This window comes from Triturus cristatus, chromosome 9 (assembly GCF_964204655.1).
Source record: "Triturus cristatus chromosome 9, aTriCri1.1, whole genome shotgun sequence".
Taxonomy (NCBI): domain Eukaryota; kingdom Metazoa; phylum Chordata; class Amphibia; order Caudata; family Salamandridae; genus Triturus; species Triturus cristatus.
This window is the reverse complement of record NC_140592.1, coordinates 936,449,310-936,464,347: the sequence shown is the minus strand read 5'-3', so window position 1 is coordinate 936,464,347 and position 15,038 is coordinate 936,449,310. Positions and strand designations below refer to the sequence as shown.

The window sequence follows — 15,038 nt, the reverse complement described above, 5'->3', positions numbered from 1 at the left end:
TATATCCCTGGGGCATCCAAATTATCACCTATGCGGATGACACACAACTTGTGGTGTCTTTAACCCAGAAGGGAAAACAAGAACTGGGTTTGTTTTCTTGTTTGGGAAAGATCTCGGACTGGATGGATAGGTCTTTTTTGAAGCTTAACGGTGCAAAAATGGAACTTATGTTGCTTGGGCACAATGTTCCCACTAGCATTGAAGCCTCTTGGCCTAGCTCCGCCACCTGTGCCAAAGACTAAGATTAAGAGCTTAGGAGTCTGGTTGGACTGTAAGCTTGACCTAAAAGAACAGACATGCAAAGTTGCAGCTAGCTGCTATGGACAGATCAGGATGATAAGGAAGATTATTCCTCTTCTTCCTTTTGATGCTAGACGGGTGTTAGTCCAGGCGATTGGATTATGCTAATGCAGTGTACCTTGGTGCCCCTTTGGGCACTTCTAATAGGTTACAAATTGTTCAAAATTGTTCGGCCCGTTTACTCATGAACATTCCTAAATATAGTTCAGCTAAACCAGCATTGGCTGCCCTGCACTGGCTTCCTGTTCAGGCCAGGATAGGCTTTAAGGCCCTTTGTATGGCCCATAAGGCCATTGCCGGGAAGTGTTCATCTATGATACAGTCGCTGGTTCAACTCTATGTTCCTAATAGGATGCTGCGATCTAAGCATACATTTTTGCTTAGAGTTCCAATGATCAAGCGAGCTCGCTCCGGAGGTCGTTTATTCTCGCACATTGTTGCTATGCTATGGAATCGTTTGCCTGAGCATATCCGCGCGGAGCCTAATTATCTTAGTTTTAGGAAGCAGCTGAAGACCTTTCTTTTCCGGTGAGATATGTCTGATGAGTGAGGTGCCGTGAGTAAGAGCTGGGATGCCTTGGGTAGCTATGCGCTATATAAATGTGTATTCATTCATTCATTCAAAATATAAATAATTGAAATCCGATACCGTAACTTTGGTGTAGTTGAATGAAATGACCACTGGCACAAGTGAAGAGACACGCTTCCTGCATCTGAAAACACTGACTGCACTTAAAGATGGCCGCTGTACGTGCCCGCTAACGCAGTGATGGTATGTGAACCTATGTGTGAGTCACGTAGAGTAGTCTTTCTCCTCTGTTGCTGGACGTGTTCACTGGATGCACCGCCTTGGAATCCGAGGAACAGGAGAAGTGTGCACGCAATAACGGTGCACAAAGGGCTGCGGTGGCGCGCGGCAATGCAGGATTTTAATCTCTCGTAGACCGTTAAAGATACCAGTTGGTAAGTTGTAACAGGATGGGGTTACACTTACTTGGACTTGAAACAATGTAGATCCATACCGCAACGCCTATATGACGAGATCCACATGATTCCCGCACACAGCTGTAGAAAGTAAAAGACGGCAGAAAATTCACCAAGACCTCCACTCGCAAATGCAGTTCCTTCTTGCAATAGGGCCAGTGTTAGTTGAAGAGAAGTGTCCTTGACAGTGGGCTCTTTGCATCAACAGCTCGTCGCCAAAACACGTGTAGTAACCACACTTAAAAATAGTAGTGATTAATCTTCATTTATTCCAAGTATGAAGGTATAGAAGGTGCATGCAGCAGTATCGCAGGGCGACCTCAGAGTGAGGCAATACATTCCAAAGCCCTACAATAATACCATTCTAAATGACATACCAAAGTTCCACATTCCAACCCACCAAACCCCAATCCAGGAAACCATGATACTACACTACCTTCTTCAGGGAAGCCGCCATACGAAAGCAGTCTCTGTAAGTAACCTCACACAACTACACCATGACCTTCTCAGAGTAAATTTCCCCCTCCCTTCTAGACCTATAGGCTTTCTTCTCCATGGTTCCCAGCTCCTCGTCAGCAGGGTCAAATAATGTTGTTATGTTGGCCTCAGATTGCAAATCCTCCCCTTGGTACAGAGCGCATCCTGCAGAATCCTAATGTTGGCTCCTCTGAGGATGTTCTCCAGCTTCCCTATTTTTTTCTAGGCTGCACACCAAAGTAATTGCACAGAATCGAAACCCTTCAAAACTCCACTGCTTCTCATTCTACCCTCCAATGAGCCAGTTGTCATTCTAAGCTCCTTCAGTCACAGTCACTTACAGGAAAGGGCTTTACATTTGGGTTCAACTCGGGTGATTCCTAAATTTACCCATCCACTTCATGATACATGGTATCCAAATATGTCATCACAGTTTTCATACCCTTTTCAAATAACCCCACAGGAAACTTTATGTTTCGCCTCCTTGTCTTCAATAAAATCACGTTTCTCTACACAGGTAACCTCTTGGAATCGATATTCTGCATTGTGAGTCAGAGACATCGGTGTTCCTAAGCAACAGCCTTCACAGGTTTTTGTAACCTTTTTTTTATTCATTATAAGAGAGTTCTCCACAAAAAGGCAGTGCCGTAAAATAAAACGGGAAGCCCTGTCCATGCATATTCTCTTTCTGGAAATATAAATCTGACCCCGTTCCCTTATATGTTCCTAATAGATCTCCAACTTGAGACTAAGTCTGAAAGTATGGCTGTCTTTTCCTAGCAGCTTAAATGTCATATCAGAAAGGAGATGGTTTAGAAAGTCTGGCTTAATAGGTGGTGTCACAAAGTCAGCCAAATAGATACTTGGGTCTTAGTCTCGAAAGGCAGGGCCTAACCTTGCGTTCCCTTTCCACATATACGACAAGAGTTACACATACAACCATGAAGTCATATCTGTCTTTGTCAATATATCTTGTGATAGCCACTGTGTCCCAAGTAGTCAAATGCAACATTTTTATGGATGGAACTGCTTGCTTTTTCCAGTTCCTGGCTATAACCATTTTTGCTGCTGAGAAAAGCTAGGGAATCAGTTTCCAATCACTCCTATTAATCTCCTTCTGTATGCCTGGTTGGAGATCTGATAGAACAATTGCCGTCTCAGCGTGAATAGGGAATTATATGATTTTTCTGAAGGGAGTCAACATATCCTTTCAATATACTTCGGGCATTCCAAGCAAGTATTCATTGCAGTTCTTGTGCTCCTGGAATTCCACCAGCAGTCACTTCTAATTTTGGAGAACCATTTTACTCCATTTCTCTGGAGTCAATTACCATCCTGTCATCACCTTAATGTCCTAGACCCTGTATTGGATTGCTAAATTATTTTCTGAAATTACCTGCCAAAACATCTTCCATTCCCCACTAGCAATCATTCTGCCTAAGTCATTTTCCTAATGTGCCATGTATGTACAGGCCAATTCCCTCATGGGAACATTTATCGGTTGGTTACCTATGAGACACCAGTTTCCCACTCTGAGTGAATGCAGGTATCCTTGCCGTGTGTGCACGACTGCATGTGCAACACATCCTGATTTTGTTCTGGCCCTGCCTTCAGAACTATTCCAGTGTGTGTGCAGAGCACTAGGCTTGTCATTAGGAACACGCGGTCCAGAACCTATTTTGTAGCCTAAAGAGGTGTCGAAACATCCCCCTAGAGCAGCCATTTTGCTACTGTCAATGCCCACGGCAGTTCTCACCAAGAAATGGTGGTAGTGTGCCAATTGTGAATCATTATTATAAACAGAATTTATTTTCCTGTGTCAAAGTTATCGCATACTGACCCGTCTTCGTGTTAATTTCTGCTTGTATGTCAAGCCTAGACCCTTGCGCTGACATTCCATGTGCTGTAGTACATATTTGGTAGTAAAACTCTGTGTGTGCTACCTTTAGACATTCAGTGAGGTCCTCGTTAGCTAAATGCTTCTGATTAATTCTTCCTGAGCAGTGCCGTTTGGTAGGTTGCAGTGATGAGGGGTGGGAATTCTGTTTCTGTTTTTCAAGGCGAGAGAGTGCCTTGGACATATTTGTCTGCCCCTGCTTCAGAACGGCTGATGACTGTCGGGTGCAGAGACCTCTACACCTATTCGTGCACTTGTTTTAGTTATTCCTGCTTGGAGTCGGCGTCATTGCTGCCTGCTGTCAGAGGCATTATCTTGCACAATGCCTGTGTCTTAGAAATTGCCTGAAGATGTTATTTGAAAGAGAACCGAATCAAACAGGTTCTGAGACTTTAAACAGTAGACTCGCATTCCCTGTCTGGAAAATGGGTATAAAAGAGAAACCCAAGCCACCCTGTGTGGTTGTAGTTCCAAGTACTTCGTGACCAAGATTACTCTGACTGCTGGGTTACAAGGGCTGATGTCTGCATGACATCCAGAGTCTCACAGTTGAGGGAATATCAATTCCAGTTTGAAATACGTGCTGGAGGAGCTGAGGGATTGCTTATAACCTAGACGCATGCCTGTTGAGGGAGAGAACGAGCATGCATGGCCTTGCAGGAGGAGCAACTATCTGGGAAAAGAAGTCCAGTATGTTTCCGGCATGAGGGTACCCAGAGGAAGTTGGCCGCTTGAGGGCCTAATGCCAAGAGTGACTTATATGGTCACTCCTGGCTTTGCTTCCGAGTGGTTATTGTTGTGAACAGTGCTAATATTCATAATAGCGAAGTAAGGAGGGACCCGTTTTGTGATGTCTACCCCGTCTCCCAAGCAGTTCCCTTTGTGAAACTTCACTAGTGAGCATCAATGTATTGTCCAGCATCTTGCAGTGCGATGAAGATGAAGAAACTGTTGCTGCTTTACATCAGAAACACTCCTTCCCTGAGATAACTTTGACTGCTTGACCTTGCTACCCTGAGAGTCAAGTGTGGAAAGGGTGTACTTGGCCCTGTTTGGAAAGCTGTAGTAGGATGGACACCAGGACAGCAGTAGCAGATGACCTCAGCTATCACCGTTGGGGCCCAGTAGCCCTGGTCTGCCCTGAGCCACCCCTCGCCCACAAATCTGGTCAGACTCACCAATCTCAAGTTGCCTTTTACACTCCTAGAACAATTTAATATTTGGTCCTCGAAACATATTAGTAATTTGTTAATGTATTCTAATTTGGCCTCATGGTATGATCTTGTGTACTTTGTATTTATATTGAAAGAAGTGTATGTCTGCTTTATTATATGAATTTGTTTTAAAGGAATATTTTATTGTAATTTTTAACTGTTTTAACCTTATGAATTGTTTTTATGATGTGAATGGTCATATTTTTGATTGAATAAAGATATATCCATATTAGTAATGGTATGAGAAACCCCCTCCCTCCTTCTATTCATCTTTTAGCATCAGTTCTGTTAAAGGGGTGAATGTCAGAGTAAAGTGGATCCACAGCACGAGCACTGGATTTCCTAACACCCAGTAAATTCCACATTGTGAGCAAAGTGCTTGCAACCGGGCTATTACTTAAATGCTTTGGTCTGCACCATCTCTGCACTGACCACAGCACAATTATCTATCTGTACCCACCTGGTTCAGGGGGGCCCAGTGCTTGCTTGATGACCTCTGAATCCAGCCACACAAAATGCAACAATGGGTCACCATTTAATATCCCTCACGTTCTGGAAACCCCAGCTCCACTTGTGACTGTCTTGGGAACCTGCTTTATTTTTTGCTGCCAATCACAATGTCTTACCCAGCTATACAGGCTCAGTAGGTTCTTCTGCAATGCCTCAAACACGTTTTCGTCATTTTTATAGGTAAGGCTTGAAATACATATAAAAGCTGCAGAAGAATGTTCATGTAATGGCAGAGATCCACCCCATCCTGGATGCAAAATGTTTACCCTACAGGTCGGGTCCCTTTTTAATGTCTTGCAAATTTTTAGGGACATTGGTGCCATATGTCTTACTGCCTTGGGAAGTCATATGGATCCACAGATACATGACCGAGTGGGTGTTCCCTAAGGTATCCAATCACTGCGCTATTTAAGCTAATTGGCATCAAACATCTCATTGTTGACCTTGAAGTCAAATACTGCCCACACTCTCTTAGCACCTGTATAAGTGGCAGCATATTAGTCAGTGAGTTTTCAAATAACCCCATGCAGAAAGAGATATCTTGCATTCCATATCTTTAAATTTGATCTCTTTGATTTAGTGAGTTTGACTTTTCTTTTATTCATTCTTTTTCAAACTAGCATAACTAATTGTGTGCCCTGTAAAACAGCCTTAGACATTCCCAGCTTATTTGCTGGCTGGCGTAGTCTGCATTATCGAACAAACATTGACTGCATTGACTAATTAGCTGCGTTTGTTGTGTAATCAAAATCATGTCCTTTAGAAAACAATAGCCACCGTTTATTCAAATCATCAGCACATCCCAAAAGTATATCTATGAAAAAGTTCATAGCCTAAACAAAATGTTCCTTGTACTCTTCTTAGCTGCATCTCTTACCAGGGATTTCAATTTCATAAAAATAATCTGTTCTTGAATCTGAAACGTGGCCAGTGAATAGGACATTAATTAATTGATTTGAAGAACAAAACCTCATAGATATGGAATTTTGTCATTAATAATTTAGGCTACTTGTTCAGGGCATGCTAGTTTATTTTTTTAAATAAATTATTTTTGCCTCCCAAAATATTTTTTTCTGAATACAAAGTATCCAAAGCCTTTGATATGTTTCTAAAGTAGGGACTTAAATGTAAATCTGCTAGTTCTGGAGCTTCCATAAGTAAAATATAGTCTACTTTTAAATCCTGACTTTCCTCTAAACTAGTCATTTTGACAGTCTTATGAACAAACATTGTCACTCATTTTGATTTTGACAGAAAGCTTGTGGAACTATTTGGCATTATGTTTTGAATTGATGAAATATGCAGAACTTTGCCTTTGAAAAGGTAACTTAAATGTTCAATTACCATATTCTAAAATACAAATATTTTTCTCTGTAAATCATGAAACATTTGAAAATTATGAAAAATTTGAAAACCGTAAAATATGTAAAAATACCTCACAATAAATATACATCACCCACACATGGGAAAAGGAACATAAAATGCTAACCAATTTCCCAAACCATGACATTTTAATGCTATATTGTCCATAACAATTGACTTGTATTCTAATGTAAATAGGATCATTAGTATAAGTCGGATTCCAAAAGGCTCCCTCAGGCTAGACCTAACCCACTATTGTATTACATTTATTTCAAGAGTTCATTGAATAAGAATGGTATGATCCTTCACACCAAGACTACTATTCATCTTGCGAAAGGCATTAGCCAGAAAAGACCCTGAGTTCTTCTTTACTAGGGCTTCAAATGAGGGACTATACCAAGCACAGTTGTATGTTTCCTTATTAGTTGATGCTTTAACGAAATGTGCGGCCTCACAGAGTTTTTTTCTTGATGGAGAACAGAAAGTGGAAATCTAGGTTTGGGGGTCAAGCTCAACGTGTAATGTAATGAGGAGGGGTGTGACTTGAAGCAGCAAGGAAGTGCTCTTTACTTCCTGCTATTGTGATAATGAACTTTATATGGATCCCAAAACATTTCTGTAACTATCACACAGCTTATGACCTTCTGTGCACAAAACAAAAAAATGTGTACTCCGAACCCGGTAGGGGGAGGCTGTGATTCACCACATTGAAAGGCCTCCCCGATTCTATGCTACTCTACAACTGCCAGCACCATCAGTAATGATACTTTTGGTGGGGGGCATCAAGCCCCAACACGGCTGCCCGTAGCCAAACCCCTACTCAATAAAGCTGAAACAAGGAACCCCTCTCCTTTTCTTGTCTCATCACATTGTTTCTCTTTATTTTCATTTAACCCAATTTCCTTTCCCCTTTTTACCATACGGGCAAAATGCTCAGAAATGTTATCTGTTTGCATGTTTACAATATTGCTTTAACTTAAATCTGGTCTCTAAGTATATACATATGCAATTGTTGTTATATCTTTGAAAATCAATAACAAGATTTAATACAGAACAATTTGGAAGATGGTCTGTATTTAAGTTCTGCTGGCTAAATTGCCAGTAGTGTGGCTTGCCCTTCTCCTAGATTTCCCTTTTTCACTTTGACAGCCCCATATCCCCCAAACTTATCTTAGACATAATTATGTTGCCAAAGATCACGTTGACGTGTCTTTGTGTTTAGTTTCTCGATAACTAAGGGATTTTATGTATCTCAGATAACTGCTGTGTTCACTGTTCATTTCACTCTAGATACCTGGAAATTCCAGGACTGACCAATTGGATATGTGAGATGATTTAATTGAACTGCTTGTTGTAAAATGCATGGTATGCAGTGCCACAGTTTTAACGTGTTTTATTTGTTTTTTTCACCTTTTGTGTTGTTCTATTCTTTATAGCCACCATGGTGAACATGTTCAACTTTGTACGTGATCATTGGGTCAATGTATTTGTCCCTCTGGGATTTGTGATTGGATGGTACTGGGATCGAAAGAATGACGAACGCTTGACCGAATTCCGCAACAAGAGTGTGTTATTCAGGAGGTGAGTTGAGGTTCACTCTCGTCTATCCACACATCCCTTCCACCTCAAAAATGTTTGAAAAATACCCATGCAGTGACTTTGTTCCTGGTGGTTTTTCACTTCGATATTTTAAAGCACGGCATTTGCATTTTGTTATTTAGACATTGCCCAGTTTTAAATTGATGGAGTGGGGCCGGTTGTTTTTATTGTGTAAAGTATAGTAAAGAGTGGGTGAAAAAACTGATTTTCTTTAATTAAAAATAAATAACTGGAAAAAAAACTAGATCGAATTCAAGCCTATTTTCATACCACTAGATGCTAACAAAAACAGTACAATTCAGACCATAGACCTCCTGATTCAATGTGCTTCAACTCATTTTGATTGTATCCAACAAAAGGTGTTGATTGGTATTTTTAGATTTCCAATGTTGGGTTTTATAACTATATTTTTGAGTGTCATTGGTTTTGTCTTTCTCATCTATGCAGTCCGCATCTGCGGTAGATATGCTTTGTTCTATGCATCACACTAATTAGTCTATTTGGGGGAGAGTTCCTTCTAGGCACGATCAGCTTGCATTTATTTACACATAACTTAACCACCAGATCAGACACTTAACCATCAGACCAGAGACTTATGCGGAGGCTAAGTGGAGCCAGCTGGGGAAGAAACACAAGCCGTATTTAAATTCTTACTAGCCTTTGTAGGACAAAACCCCCTGTTTAGAATAGATGCTATAAATTAGAATTCCTTCACTATCCAGATTGTGGAAGAGGATAGTACTGTCGAATTTAAAAGGGCTTTAGATTAGTGAGTCGGCTTTGGTATTATAAAGTCTGTGGCATGTTTGTATTCATCCATCTTATCTGCCCATTGTTTCTATCTGCAGCAGGCAGTGAAAGTACATGATTGACCTACTGAGTCTCATGTGCTGTCAGTATGCGTGCATGAACTTAAAGCATTGCACACATTTGTGTCATTATAATTACAATTATTATTAGAACAAGTGGAGGATTCCTGCACTTATGTCTGTAGGAAAGCATTCAACGTGTGTGCCTTGTCATGCATTATAACCTTTTTTAGTTCCAATGTAACTGGCCCTTTTTATAATTACTCATTTTTATTTTGAAAGTTGATACTTTAAAGTGGCAAGTTTAATTAGCACAATTAAGTGACATGCCACCTGCCACATTCTGGTGTAGCTTGAAAGATTATTGGACAAAGAAAAAGAGGTTGGATGTGTTAAATTTTGCAGATCCATGGTATGTAGCAAAATGAAGGTACCGTACTTAAGAAGATTTCAAGATTTGTATGGTTGTTGTGTTAACTTTGCAGTGAAAGGAACGGTTTGAATGTGGAGGAATGCGACAACCTGCATAGGAAAACTGAAATTCAAGGGAAGAGATCTAGGGCCCGCTTAGGAGTTGCACAGGGACTGGTGGAGTAGTAAATCCACATGTTAAGTTTTCATTTGTGCGGGGTAAAACCACGCCAGTATAATAAAATTACTTTTTGCACCCATGTAGATTGGGCAATTACCGTGTGAAGTTGGTTTTACCAGTCATAAACCACACAGAATGTCTGATAGTGTTGGGATTAACACATACATTTATTACCTGCTCTAAGCAGGTGGTAAATGCATCTGGGGTCCTTTGTATGGTAGGCGTGGATGTAGAGGTGTGGGGATCATTAGAGGGATGGCCAGCGGGGGCTGGGAGAGGGAAGCAATGAATGCTCTCCACTGACAGGAAAAAAACATCGGAGATGAGACATTGCTGCTTCTGCTGTCTCGTTCTATTTAACAGGATGGAATTACCGCCTCAAATAAAATTGATCCTTGTGTTTCAACAACCGGGAGAACCGGGTGTGGGAACACCAGCCCATTCATGATGAGGCGGAGTGGGATTCCGTATGATAATCCTGCTCTGTCTGATTCATAATCAGAGCAATAAGGAACCTTTTGGAGGTCTACCTTCTCACAGGATCTGCCATACCTCACTTGTCCATGTAAACTGCGCAGTTCAGCAAATCTAGCCATTTATGTATTTGTTTCCCAGCAGTCTGTGTATATACATTTGATCGTTTCTTCATACCCTGTCTGACATACTTCGTTTTCCAATGTGACGGCTTGCACACAAAAGGGAGAAGTAGCCTATGTTTTGAAATACAGGCTAATCCTATTGGCAATTGTACATGCTACAATGAACAGGGAAAAAAATCGCCTCCTGGGACATTAAGTTGACTGAGTAATATCATGCTAGTGACTTTTGTTGAAGAGCTGCAACCCAGGAGTATTGTGTGATCAATGAAGGGGGGAACACTAGCTAGCAAATAGCATCACAGACAGAGCCGCTTTTAATTCCATCTGCCAGCAGAGAGCTTCTGGGAAACTGCATGATTTCTTGCATTAAAACGATATATTAACAAGTGTGTTGAAATAATAGTTTATTTTTGACCTTGATTAGAACTACCACAGGCACAAGAGTTCAGTTCTAACACCCATGTCAATTTCTGGGTCCTGCAAAACTGCTGAACCACCACTGCGAATTCTGTTTCGTTGATGGCTCGGAACATTGAACACACAAACATCCACACTTACAAAACTATCCACAAGAAATGTCCGAAGCCATGGAGCAGTGATAGAAGTAACTCTGGGTCGTTAAGCAAGAAACACAAAAAGACTAAGACCATTGTCAGCAAAAGATATCAGCGCACTTCCCTTAGATGTATTTTTAAAACTTTATGCACTATTTATTTTTTTACATCTTTTTAACTTTATAGAAGTACATTTGATATTTCCGCTTGAAATTTGTGATGATTGTAATTAATCACACAATAACTATCTATCTTACAATACTATGCAACATAGGTTAAGATCATAGTGAGATCATTGCTGAAATACATATAGATGCCTTTTAGTGGCCACTTAATATGCATATCTCAATTGTCTTTTTGATTTCTTACAGGGAGTTGAAGCCAGGGGAAGAAGTTACGTGGAAATGAATTCTACCAGCTAAATGGACTTTTAAATTCAATTACACATTTTGGTGTATCAATCTGCCCTCTCTGTTTGATCTGCTTTGTGATTTGATGTAGGGCTTGAAACGGATGTATGTAAACATTAAAGGACAGCTACTCAATAACTTGTTAGTGTTACTCGTATGTTTGAGTGCTTTCCATGTATAAACCCCCACATAGCACGTCTATCCCAGTAGCCCTTCCACAGACAGCAGTCTCTTTTTCAAACCCACTGCCAATACCCTTCCCCCACGACTGCTCTAGTTTGCAGAGAATATATTGTATTATTCCCAGATGTGTCTGTCTAATGCAGATCCAGAAGACTGCTACTACTTTCTAAATTCTGTGAACACAACCCAAAGTTACGAAGAAATGACAGAGCTGCATAACTCTACTGCGCCAGTAAGGGGCAAGGATCGAAGTTACCCTTCCTTTATATTTCCGTTACTGAAGCAGGCACTCAGAGTAATCCAGCAAGTGGTGGGCACACCTTTGAAAGTTTTCTGCAGAGCTGAAGAGTATGGCATGAGCGAGGGGGGAGAACACATTGGAAGGAGATTTCAGGATAGCACTGGTGGGAAATGGTGTGGGCAGAATAGTAATTTGAACATGACTCAAGCGGGCACAGGAGGTGCTTTCCTAAAGGCCTTGAGAGGGGCACAGTTGAAACCAGACAAGGAGAAAAACAGAGTATTGTGAAACATAGATAGAAAAGTGGGAGAGGGGCTGGGCTTGCAGGATGGCAAGTGATTTATAACACCCCCATCAGTGAGTGAGTTTCAGAATAAATAGCAAGTATGCTTATATTAATTTTCAACTTAAATAACACAACGTTTGACTTCTTATAATTGTAGTACATTTTAACTTAGTGCTTTTGTTATGATTTAAATGGCCCAGCTTTGTTTGCACACAGCCTTTGCAATGGAATTTTTTTTATGTGCAATTCAGTAGTACATTGCAGCAATCGACTGTGCTTAGGACTAGTGTTGCTGGCAAGGCTTTGGCCGTATAGAAGGCTATGTTTGGATGGATTGTGGGTATGTTGAGGAGTTGGTACCTGGTGTATGTGACATTAATTGTAATGAAACCTTACCAACTGCAATGTTTGGTGAAAGACCAACGCTGTTGGCTGCCACAGAAAGGGTCAGAGTGTCGGGGAGATGAGGTAGCATTATGCTGGGATGCCTATGCAGAAGTAGATAATATTTTTTAATTGGAAGTGAAGACTGAAGGAACCGTTTCAAAAGAAGAATGTGCTTTCTTCTTAGAAACTATGGGAAAACCTGAAAGGCAAGATGATGTTGCCAAGAGACCTCTATACAGAGAATGAGAGTGGACCTAGTCGAGAATCTTTGTGGACATCAATGTATAGTGGAGTTGACTGGAAGAGACAGCAGGCACAGAAGATGGAGAATGAGTAACTTGATTGGTAATGAAACAGTAGGGGTGACAAGTGTAGATTGGTCATGGTTCATAGCGGTTTTGTTTGCAAGGTGTGCAGGTGTGGTTTGCAGTAGGTGTAGTGTTTTTTGTGAATTAGGAGGCTTTTTGAGGATGTGTCTTCACTGCTTCCTAAAATGAAGAAGGAAATGTTTTTGACAGACCTCTGTCCTGATGACTGCTCGGACCGAAGGCCATAGCAGGTGAAGGCTTACCTTTCTGCCTTTTCCTACACGCTCTTCTTGGTTTCAGGTCAAGCAATAGGGGGGTTGCTTTGGCCACTGAAGATGTAGGTCTAATGTGTCAGCATGGCATTTTAGAAGTAACTGCTTTATAGATTGTGTTGAGTATCATGAAAGTGATACAGATGACCAAATGGAGGCATTGACAAATGTATACTGTTATTTGGCACTTTCTTATTATGTCTTTTACATTTTCAATTTGTAGTTTAGATACTTCAGCATTGTTGATGCCGAGGAATTCTGTGACGGAAGTAGTTTGCTTGTGTATGTGAGCGTGTCCTGTTCTTCTCCTGCCTGGACTTTATATGTATTACGTTTGTGTCAAGAAGCTTGGATTCCTGATGCGATTACTAAATTTATCCTGTATCTGTCTGAAGGTTGTATCATTTTTACGTACATGATATAGTGTGGAGATTACTATTCTGCTTCCTGTTATCTTTGTGTTCTCTGAGTGAGGGAAGCTTGGTACTTGTTTTATGACTATTGGGGTGCTGTTGATGCTTTTTCAGTATGTTAGAGGGAAGTAAACGTACTGCCTGTGTGGTACCTGTTGTGGGTAGGTAATGGAAGCTTGCGCTGCTGCCTCCACTGTTCTGCAGGTGCGAGGGAAGTTTTTAGTCTTGTTACTCATACCTGATGTCCTGCACTACTGCTGCCCATGGTGTGTCTCTTTTACTTTCTCTGTTTCTCTCTTGTGTTGTTTTGGAACAATTATTTATTTTCATTAAATCATAGTAGTTCCTTTACATGGTACAATATCAAATCCTAATATCTTAGAAAATGAGTGCAATAATAACATGATATATTAAGTCCTGCCCCAGACCACAGGCAGCATGCATAAGCATACGAAAAGCAATCACAGTGAAGTTGCATCTTGCATCACTAATATGACATTGTGTGTGAAAGAGTATTCGTTGAAGTGACGTGACTCTTTTAGCTTGTTTCATGAATCCATAACCAAGTCTTGATTAATGAGAGCACATATAAGGAGGGATGGGGAGGATAAAGGTAAGGAGGAGAGTGTAGTAGTGAGGAGAACATTAGGGTTTGGGTGGGGATTGGAGGATATGTTATTAAGGTAATCTGACCAGCTATGCATCTGATGTACAAAGTGTCATGAAGGGTTCCTTGTGCAATCAAACATTGGGACCCGATTATGTTGTCTGTAAATTGTTTGTTTAAGCTCTTCTAGCCTAACGAGTTCTGAGTCGCATTTGTTTGGAGAGGGCACCGAGACCGACCTCCAGTGTTCGAGAATACAGATTGCAACCCCTGATACTGCCAAAGCCACCCATCCAGTGTGAGTTGTTGCTGTTGTATGTCTGACGCATTCTTTGTAATGTCCAGTATGGTAGAGGATTGGAAGACACAGTCACTGGTTTTGGTCCGAACAACCCATATTTCCAGCTCGTATTGTGATAGATGAGGCCTCAACGAGAGTACATGCTTTAGATCACAACTTGGTACCAGGCATTTCTCACAGAGATCATTAGGGGATAGGGTTGTCCTGTGCGGTGGGAATGGAGTCCAGTACCAAATTTGAAAAATGTATAAAATATGTATATTTAAGTTGTGCTTCCCTCAGTTCTTTGAATGTGTATATAGCAATGAAGCCCAATCCTCTTCCTTGTGCTCAAATGATAACTGTGTTTGCCAGTGCAATTGTATGTCCCTTTCTGCCAGTTTTTAGTCTAGTTCTGAGACCAAGGCACCATATGTGCCCGACACCACCTCTATTTTGCTCCATTGTATCACATATATGAATATTATGTGGTCTTGAAGGACCCAACTCGATCTTCCCTCTAATGCAGTGTGTTTGTTAATTGTCAGTGTTTCAATCCTTGAGAAGGAACCAACTAAACTTCTTCACAGAAAATGTCTAAGGTTTTTGAGGTGTCCCCACTGAACAGACCTTTTACTGTGTTAACATTATCAGAAGACAATAAAAACCACAAGGAGTGGTGCCTCCAATTATCAGACCTGCATTGTATCTACGTAGGGGAGAGGATGTGGCCGAACGGCAAGAGCGGTTGAAC

General features: G+C 41.0%; 1 protein-coding gene across 4 annotated transcripts in view; it reads left to right on the top strand.

Moving 5' to 3' along the window:
* Window positions 1-11,445, top strand: part of NDUFB1 (NADH:ubiquinone oxidoreductase subunit B1) — a 38,387-nt gene extending 26,942 nt beyond the window's left edge. For all 4 annotated transcript variants that reach the window (XR_014968846.1, XM_085626509.1, XM_085626511.1 and 1 more), the window contains 2 exons: window positions 8,181-8,325; window positions 11,269-11,445. Coding sequence is in view for 3 of the 4 variants with exons in the window: in XM_085626509.1 (XP_085482635.1) it covers window positions 8,181-8,325; window positions 11,269-11,305 (182 nt within the window). In the remaining variant the exon portion in view is untranslated. The remainder of the gene's footprint in view (window positions 1-8,180; window positions 8,326-11,268) is intronic.
* The last annotated feature ends 3,593 nt before the right edge of the window (window positions 11,446-15,038 follow it).